Source organism: Mastacembelus armatus, chromosome 6, assembly GCF_900324485.2.
Source record: "Mastacembelus armatus chromosome 6, fMasArm1.2, whole genome shotgun sequence".
NCBI classification, from domain to species: domain Eukaryota; kingdom Metazoa; phylum Chordata; class Actinopteri; order Synbranchiformes; family Mastacembelidae; genus Mastacembelus; species Mastacembelus armatus.
Window position 1 is genome coordinate 14,563,122 of NC_046638.1, and position 10,084 is coordinate 14,573,205.

At 39.6% G+C, this 10,084-nt stretch overlaps 1 protein-coding gene across 1 annotated transcript; it reads left to right on the plus strand.

Annotated features, from left to right (window-relative positions):
- Positions 1-619: 619 nt before the first annotated feature.
- Positions 620-8,980, plus strand: arpin (actin related protein 2/3 complex inhibitor). Its single transcript, XM_026310779.1, has 6 exons — positions 620-969; positions 1,623-1,698; positions 2,048-2,180; positions 4,548-4,754; positions 7,096-7,257; positions 7,481-8,980. The coding sequence occupies exons 1-5, from the start codon at positions 878-880 to the stop codon at positions 7,188-7,190; spliced, it is 603 nt and encodes a 200-aa protein (XP_026166564.1). The 5' UTR covers positions 620-877; the 3' UTR covers positions 7,191-7,257; positions 7,481-8,980.
- Positions 8,981-10,084: the final 1,104 nt, after the last annotated feature.

The following is a 10,084-nucleotide window of genomic DNA, read 5'->3' on the forward strand; positions in this document are numbered from 1 at the left end:
AGTTTTAGAGATTTGTTTTATGTGTGAGTTAAAGGACATGTCCTGGTCAAAAATAACTCCAAGGTTTTTCACAGTATTGCTGGAGGCCAGGGCTGTGCCATCTAAAGTAGCTATAGGGTTAGATAAGCTATTTCTAGGTCCAAATATGTGTGGAGAGTCTGCTAGACTGACCTCACACTTAACTTTTGTTTGGCTTGGTACTCCAGTCATTTGTTTAAATGAAAGTATAGACACCACTGAGTTTTCTTTGTTTTTTATGATGTATTGGAGTTTTTACATCTTTGGAGCCTTTTTAAATCAAGTTGTGATGGGAAATTGCATTTAATATTTGTATTTGTGTAAATTTCTAATCTGAAAAGTAACCATATCAGTGTAGCAGTAGGCTGCATGTAGTAAAGGACTTATATCTCATTGCTTTTACTTTAAAAGAAAAATTCTGACTTTTTGGTTCAAAACCCAGCAGAGACCTTTCTATGTGGAGTTTGCTCCCTGTGCTTGTGTGGGTTTACTCCGGATACTCTGGTTTCCTCCCACAGTCCAAACACTTGCATGTTAGGTTGATTCTAAATTGCCCATAGGAGTGTGTGTGAGTGTGTGAGGCTTTTTGTCTCTATGTGGCCCTGTGAGAGCTGTGGATAGGCTCCAGCAGATCCCCATGGCCCTCAGTAGGAATAAGCGGATGTAGATAATAGACTGATGGATGTTTTAAACCACTCGCCTGATTCAGCAAACATTTCCCACATGTCTGTGCGCTGCTGTCGCCGTCGGGACAGGCCGTTTTGTAATCGAGCGCACCTCCGTTACGCGTCTGCGCGTGGCGATAGGAAGTCAGGAAACAGGAAAAGTCCGAGAAGAGAAAAGTACATTTTATGCAAAAATGAGCCGAATTTATGACAACACCTCTTTGCAGAATAAACCAGTACACAATGAGAAGTTTGACCGTGTGTGGTCTCCCTCTGCGTATGAAAGGTAGGGCGTCAGACACTTAAAGAGGAAAAGTGTTCACATGAACTGTAGTTAACTACAGTGATTTCACTATGAATCAAAATCTGAAAGGTTACAGGTCATTTCAAGCTAGGTTTCAAGTTAGGGTTGTGTCGTTTTTAAAAGTTAGCAGCATTATTTCTAGAGTTAGTTTGTTGTGCTCTGCCCACTCCATCTGTCAATGGCTCCTGGGCTTGGTGATAGTGAAGTATTGATATTTATGTTTCTGTCCTGTCTAATTTCTGTCCCTACATGGACGTTTCACTTTATTATTAGCTACTTCTGTCTTCCTGATGCCACTGCTCTCTCTTTACTCCCATTCTGTATTCTTTGTTGTGATTCTTTCGATCCAATCCACTTTTATTTTCTTAAGATTGCTGCCACTTTCTGTGTCCCAATGAGGACCCAAATAACACTTTCTGTGAACAAACCCCTTTCTTCAGCACACTAAAAATACTGGGAACTAAGCTCAAAATACTCAGAGCTCAAGTTTTCAATAATCTGCCACTGGTCTCCCTTGTTCACAGGAAGAAGAATGGAAATTTGATATTGTTAGACGTTGCTGTCCTAAAAGCAATAGAATGCATAGTAGGTTGAAGCAGAATGATTTCTGTATTTGATGTTTTCCTTTCACACAGTGGACAGGGGGTTCTTCTAGAAGGAAAGCTGTTGGATGTTTCCAGACATGCAATCAGTGATGTTAAAAACCAGAAGGTACAGTAGACAAAATACCAGCGAGGTCATCAGGAGACTACATCTGTTTTGCACACAAGCAGCACTTTCTTTCCCTCCAATAATCCTTCATAAATAATTTGTTTAAAATAACATTTCCCCAAACTTCAGTAATGTTTGTCTTTATCTTTTAAAAAACAGTATAAACGTGTAGCCTATCACCATCTGCCATCAGAAACTTTGCAAGTTCTAGCTCTGTTTATGCTTTAAAAGAAACTCCTTCCTCCACTGTTGCACCATCACCAAATCCTTCTCACTGTTAGCATTTTGGACCGACTAAACACAAATACAGCCAGACAGAACGCAAACCACACTTTTGTTTTCATTGTAGATCCGTTACTATGTGTTGTATATAAAACCCAGCCGCATCCATCAGAGGAGGTTTGATTCCAAGGGCCAAGAAATTGAGCCAAACTTCAGTGACACCAAGAAGGTCAACATTGGCTTCCTCATGTCCTCTTACAGTGAGTAGACAACAACAAACTTTTGAGTTTGTTTTCCTATGTCCTTTTTTCCTAAATGTAATTATGTCTTCCATGTAGTTGTAGTTGAATAAGGATCTTTGAATGTGTCTGCGACTACACTGCATCAGATGTCTTCAGTGGAAGACATTTTTAAACTGCAGCTGAACTTTTTAGTCTTTCATGTGCCATGTTTTATAACGTACAGGTTTGTTTGTGAATTGAGCAGAACACCTGGATGTACTTTTGGCAGTAGAGCGATTTTTCTGTATCTGCACATTTTCCGCTGATACATAATGCAGTTAAAACTGTCCATGCAAATGTCTTCAGTCAGCTTAAGTGTGTACGCCATCTATGCTATCTATACACATCTTGAACAGATTGCCATGAAATTCTGTACAGATATCCATGGTCCCAAGAGGATGAATCCTGCTGGCTATCGTCATTTTCTTCTATCTCTATCATGAGGCCAATTACAGTATATCACAAATTCTGACATAGTCTGGGGTGTTTTTCATCCTACACAGCCTGTAGCTCATTGATTTTAGCCCTTAGGGTAATAGCTATTCCCGTCCTGAGGCTGCAGCCAGGCTGACATTAGACCTGCCTGAAAAAACGCAGGCTGGTCAGGCAAGAAGTTACACCTGGCTCAACTTTTACTGGCCCACAACACAATGTCATCAGACAACATGCTGTGCTAAATCATATTACATGTAACACACATTCTTCAGATTATTATTTTGCATGAACATTTTGTTTTTCATTTGTTTTCTTGGAAGCAGTGCAATGAAAGCCAGACAGCTGCCTTTGATATCTTTGTAGCCTTCAAAATCATGTATCTGTTACTGCAACTACCCTTCCTGTATCTTGCTGGAAGAAAAACTCAGGACGGCTGAGTGGTCAAAGGAGCAGCATTTAGGTCGCTCCCTTGTGGGCAGGTGTTCTGACACAGGTGCTAGTGTTCAAATGCTAAATCCATAGTCGTAAGATACATCTACTGATGCGCTTGGACACAGCATCAGTGATTCTTATTTTATGTTCTGGCTCCTTTGTTGTTGTTTTTTTTACTTTGTTAGCTCATATTTTTGCTAATGTAATTCTTATGAATGTGGATTGGTTTATTTTTAGTGTGTAGACTTTTATTTAGTTTTCTTTTTCATCATAGATAAGGAATGGTAAATAAATTATGATTACATTAAGTTACCATAACAACTCATCAATAAACTGTGTCTTCACATAATGATCATAATGATATGAACTTTCTTCATATTTCTATGAAAGTGAGCTGAAAATAAGTTAATGTATGCAGTTTATCCTATATTGTCTTTGTCATGTTCCAGCTGATTGTCAATAACCTGCACTTTTGCAGGTTTGGGCTTAAGAACTCTGCTCTGACAGCAGCTCCAGAGATATTTCAAATCAGCTTCAAAGAACCAGAAACATTCCTATTGATGTCAAATCGTCAACATTTGAATCTGGATAACTCTGCTATCAGCATACAGAAAACAGGGCTTAGTAACAGCACATCTGGACAGGTTTTCCTGCCATTTTTTCACTGGCTTGGAATTGAACCCTTTCATCCTGTGTGGCAGGCGAGAAATCTATGTCTCTCTGACTTCCCTCAAATAGTTTTTTCTCTGTCTGTACACCAATCAGCCATAGCATTATGGCCACTGACGGGTAAAGTGCATAAATGATGATTTCATTACAGTGGCACCTGTCAGTGTGTAGATTATATTAGACAGCAGGTGAATATTCAGTTCTTAAAGTTGATGTGATGGAAGCAAGAAAAAACACCACATGTAAAGATCTGAGTGACTTTGACGAGGACCAAACTGTGATGGCTGGAAGACTGGGTCAGAGTATCTCCCAAACTACAGATCTTGTTGGGTGTCCTGCTCTTCAGTGGTTAGTACCAACCAAAAGTGGTCTAAGAAATGACAAACAGTGAACTGGTGACAATGTCATGGGTACTCACGGATGATGAAGTTGACGTGCTGGAGATTTAAATGTTATTCATCCTTTTCAATAGACTCAATTTTGTTCAAATCCATATTAAAATGGTTGAAAAAGAGAAATACTGTATGTTCTCTACCAAGAGAAACATTTAGCAACTATAGTGGTGATATCACAACTAGACTGGAGATGCTGTTGAATTTACCTAAAAAATTGTGTGGTGTCCTCCCACCACAATTTTCACTCCTTTTCAGTCTGTTTCTCATTGAATGGCACACAGATGTGTGCTCTTCCTCACAGTGTAACTATGAAAGCAAACTGAGTATTAGGCAGTATTAGGCCATAATGTTGTGGCTGGTCAGTGTATGTGGCTCTTGGAGCTCTTCATTGGATGAGCATCTTCTGTCCTTACAGAGGTGGAAGCTAAAGGGGAGACAGACCGTCTGTCTGAGGAGCAGCTGTCAGCCTTGGTGAACAAACCTGAACTGGTGAAAATAACTGACAGGCACCGACCCAGCGGTACCTGGGCCTTCTGGTACCCAGAGTCAGAAATGGACAAAACAGAGCTAGAAACAGGACAGGATGTCCGGCTGAAGACCAAAGGAAACAGTCCTTTCATAAGTGAGTCTGGATAAGCACACTGTTTTTACTGCTTAGTTGCTTCCACACACTTGGTACTGAAAACAGAACAACAAATGTAGACAATACAGTATTAAAGAGAGGGAAGACTACTCATCTTTCTGAACTCTGCTCAGAACACTTTTACAGTGGGTACGGAAAGTATTCAGACCCCTTTAAATTTTTCACTCTTTGTGTCATTGCAGCCATTTGCCAAAATCAAAAAAGTTCATTTTATTTCTCATTAATGTACACTCAGCACCCCATCTTGACAGAAAAAAACAGAAATGTAGAAATTTTTGCAAATTTATTAAAAAAGAAAAACTGAAATATCACATGGTCATAAGTATTCAGACCCTTTGCAGTGACACTCATATTTAACTCACATGCTGTCCATTTCTTCTGATCCTCCTTGAGATGGTTCTGCTCCTTCATTGGAGTCCAGCTGTGTTTAATTAAACTGATTGGACTTGATTAGGAAAGGCACACACCTGTCTATATAAGACCTTACAGCTCACAGTGCATGTCAGAGCAAATGAGAATCATGAGGTCGAAGGAACTGCCCAAGGAGCTCAGAGACAGAATTGTGGCAAGGCACAGATCTGGCCAAGGTTATAAAAGAATTTCTGCAGCACTCAAGGTTCCTAAGAGCACAGTGGCCTCCATAATCCTCAAATGGAAAAAGTTTGGGACGACCAGAACTCTTCCTAGACCTGGCCGTCCAGCCAAACTGAGCGATCGTGGGAGAAGAGCCTTGGTGAGAGAGGTAAAGAAGAACCCATAGATCACTGTGGCTGAGCTCCAGAGATGCAGTAGGGAGATGGGAGAAAGTTCCACAAAGTCAACTATCACTGCAGCCCTCCACCAGTCGGGGCTTTATGGCAGAGTGGCCTGACGGAAGCCTCTCCTCAGTGCAAGACACATGAAAGCCTGCATAGAGTTTGCCAAAAGACACATGAAGGACTCCCAGACTATGAGAAATAAGATTCTCTGGTCTGATGAGACCAAGATTGAACTTTTTGGCGTTAATTCTAAGCGGTATGTGTGGAGAAAACCAGGCACTGCTCATCACCTGCCCAATACAATCCCTACAGTGAAACATGGTGGTGGGAGCATCATGTTGTGGGGGTGTTTTTCAACTGCAGGGACAGGACGACTGGTTGCAATTGAAGGAAAGATGAATGCGGCCAAGTACAGAGATATCCTGGAAGAAAACCTCTTCCAGAGTGCTCAGGACCTCAGACTGGGCCGAAGGTTCACCTTTCAACAGGACAATGACCCTAAGCACACAGCTAAAATAACAAAGGAGTGGCTTCGGAACAACTCTGTGACCGTTCTTGACTGGCCCAGCCAGAGCCCTGACCTAAACCCAATTGAGCATCTCTGGAGAGACCTGAAAATGGCTGTCCACCAACGTTCACCATCCAACCTGACAGAACTGGAGAGGATCTGCAAGGAAGAATGGCAGAGGATCCCCAAATCCAGGTGTGAAAAACTTGTTGCATCATTCCCAAGAAGATTCATGGCTGTACTAGCTCAAAAGGGTGCTTCTACTCAATACTGAGCACAGGGTCTGAATACTTATGACCATGTGATATTTCAGGTTTTCTTTTTTAATAAATTTGCAAAAATTTCTACATTTCTGTTTTTTTCTGTCAAGATGGGGTGCTGAGTGTACATTAATGAGAAATAAAATGAACTTTTTTGATTTTGGCAAATGGCTGCGATGACACAAAGAGTGAAAAATTTAAAGGGGTCTGAATACTTTCCGTACCCACTGTATATATTTTCTAACTACATCAGATGGGGTTGTTTTTCAAAGGCAGGCAGTCTTTTTGGTTTTCACAGTCTTCACACTGACCAAGGTTGTCCTAGCACTGATCTTTATGGCAGTGGGGAGTGAATGAAATTAAACCTCATAGTTTTTCCAGTCTCTTTCTCACTTTCATGACTGACCTCAGGGGAAATGAACTGGTTATGACCTCTCATTCGGGAGGAGTCTTCCAGCCCTTTAATATTCACTAGTCAGTTCTGAGTGCAGTGGGGTGCTTTAGTATGTTCACAGCATTTCATTTTACACATGCTGTCCGGGAACCATTGTGACATGATGGGCAATTTAAAGTTTTGCATTAAAGTTAAACATTATTGTACATTTGAGCAGTTTTTGAGTCTATGACAGTCACAGCTAAACACCTTCACTGTTTTAACTCCCCTCACATCAAAATCTGAACAGAATGGTGCAAGTATGCTGCCCAGGAACAGATGATGTCTCTGAATTATGTCTGTATTTTGCCTGTTGCTTTTTTCGGAAGCGCTGGTTCTTCATATGCTTCTGTGTTTTCAGTCTCCTTAGCTAAAGTAGATGCTGGCACAGTGACCAAGTGTAACTTTGCTGGTGATGAAACGGCTGGAGCATCGTGGACAGACGATTATGGCTAACAAAGCAGGCACAGGCAGTGCTCAGAAGCCCAGAGGAGAAGGAGATGGAGCTGAGGAGGATGAATGGGTGAGAACATCTATCAATTCTAACCTGTGCTCATATACAGGGGTAATAAAAAAAAAAAATTAAAAAAAACTTGTGTAACCTTGTGTTTGTGTAGGTTTCAGAGTTACAATGATTTATATACAGCAGAGTCCATATGTGGCTGTATCTGTTGTTCAGAATGAACACATGTCTTAGACAAACAGAAACCAGAGAAGACTAATTCTTCCCACTTTATTTCTCTCAGGATGACTAAGGAAACCATCTCTCCCTTCAGCCTTAACCCTTGGCCCAATTCCAGTCTCTGGATTGGCTCCATTCCTCCCTCTCTGTTTCCGGATTGGACTCCCACAATTCATTGGGGTACTTAACCTCATATATGTGTCACTTCTACATTATGGGACCAGACTCTTCCAGCTCCGCGCAGTGCATCTGGCTGTTAGCTTTGTCTTTCAAACCCCTCTTTCTTGACTACTTTGGTTTATTGCCTGCTTGGGTCCACATGGACTGTACTGCAGTAAAAGCAAAACATTATAAAAGCTCCATACAGACAAGAAAAAAAATCTCTATATATGTAAAGTTCTTTTCCTTGTACCTTAGTATGACTTATCATCCCAAATACCTATTGTTTTTCAGTATACTCATTTAGTCTAAAAGAGACACCCTTTTTTAAGGTGTATGTCTGAGTTCTTTCAGACAGCTCAGTACACTGAGTTCTGTGCAAAAACCTGAGGCAGACAGCCTATCCTGTATCTTGTTTTTATAATCAAATCAGTTAAGTGCAGTTTTACTTATATAGCCTAAAGTCACAGCTTTGCCACAGCGTGCTTACATATAGTGCCCAGGAGCAATATATAAAATCTTTGAGTTTGTCTTTAAACATTGTGTATAATATTTAGAGGGATCTATTAACATTAACATGAAATCTCCAGAAAAGACAAGCTGTTTTCTTAATGAATCTTTTAAATCTACAGTGGGAGCAGGTGTCCTTTCATGAAGGCGGCCATATTGTTGTGCCACCGGGAGGAAGTTGCATTCTGCAGTCTCACCACTATATGCCACTAAATTGTTGACATTTTACACATTGCACCTTTAACTAAAACTGCAAAAATGTTAATGAGCATATTAAGTATTCATTCAGTGTATCAACTTTATTTGCATTAAACTTTTTTCCAGTGTAGCTGTTCACAGGAAATTAAGACCATACATTGGTATTAATTCAATATGGCAAAAAAATCATAATACTCTAATCAGTAAAAAAAAAAGTGATGCGCATCCAACTGGAATGACAAGATAAAAGTGTCAAAGAAACAGCACTGAACCAAATGAGCCCATTAGTTTTTCTGTTTTTTACGGGCATCAGAATATGGGACTGTTTCTCTTCTTATGGTTTTGTCTTAATCCAGATGACTGAAGGGAAGACAAACAGAGCCTTGTATCAGGATATTCTTGAGAAGAGTAGAGCAGTAAAATTAACTGATTCTTATTTGGTAAAAGAACCAGATACTGGAATTACCTTTCACTTATTCCTGTGATGTTGCACTTTAATGCACACACTCTTGGTTGGAATGTTTTGATATCCTGCTAAATTGCCTTATTACTATTATTGTGTGGTGTTAATTTCATGAATAGCTGCACTGGTATATACTTATTTTCCCCCTGTATATTCAGAAACTGGTGTAAAGCAATTAGTACTAAGACAAAGTCAAAAAATATGAAGTCAAAAAATACAGCTAATCCCAATGACCCCAGAGTTTTACATGCCTAGTCATTTTTCACTCTGCCTTTCCTTGACTTGATCAGAAATGCGTGGCTGGTTTGTCCTAAGAGTCATTTAGTGGTTTCTAGGTGCTTTACCCATATTGCTGCCAGCACGGCATACAAAATCTGTAGAAAACCTGAAATGACGGAAAACAGACAGACAGGTCACATGTAAACTAACGTTTTCAATGACTCCTCTAAAAGTAAGACATCTAGAATTTTTACCGTGTACAGAACAGCACTAGGTGTAATTCCTTTACACATTGTGGTGATAACGATCTATATTGATGATAAATTGGTATTTATGTAAATATACCCGACCCCACCCCCCATCTTTTCAGCAGTGGTGAATCTAGAAATTTTAACATAGTGTGGCAAAGGGATGGCAAAAGGTTTTGGTCGCGCAGCATGAAGTAAAAATACAATTCTACTTCTATAAGTAAATAGAACAAAATATTCACAAATATATTTTAAAATATATTTATTTTTACATTATATTAATAAACACTTCATAATCTTAGATAAAAGGAAGGGGCATGGGGGATGCTGGCTTTTGGACGATTGAATATTTACAGTTTGCTCCAGGTAAAGCAAGCAGTACATTTACTGGATGAAAGGACTCTTGTTTAGCACAGTATTGATGTTTTATTATTAAAAATAACAAGTTCCACAATGTAAATAATAATAATATATAGAACACATATAGACATGTTTCTTATAACAAAGAGGTTCTCTCCTTTGTGTCATGAGTTGTGCAATTGTTGAAAAGCTGGTCTGGAAATTAGCAGCATCCAGACACACATTTTAGCTGTTGCAACTAACTTGTGTGAAATCAGTCAGTTTTTCCTCGAGCTAAAGAATATTCATTTAAAGCATCAGAGGGTTCAGTCCATTTTCCTCTGTTAAAAAAGTTAAAGGTTTGATTACTGGCAACAGCAACAGGAAAAAGATTTGAAAAAATGTTTTGAAGTTGATTTCATTGTGTATCCTGTATAAATAATGCACACACATATATACATGAACACTGTCTTGAGGGCCATGTTACTCTCATAAATTTGTTAGTACTACACTAACAACTTTTAAACAATAG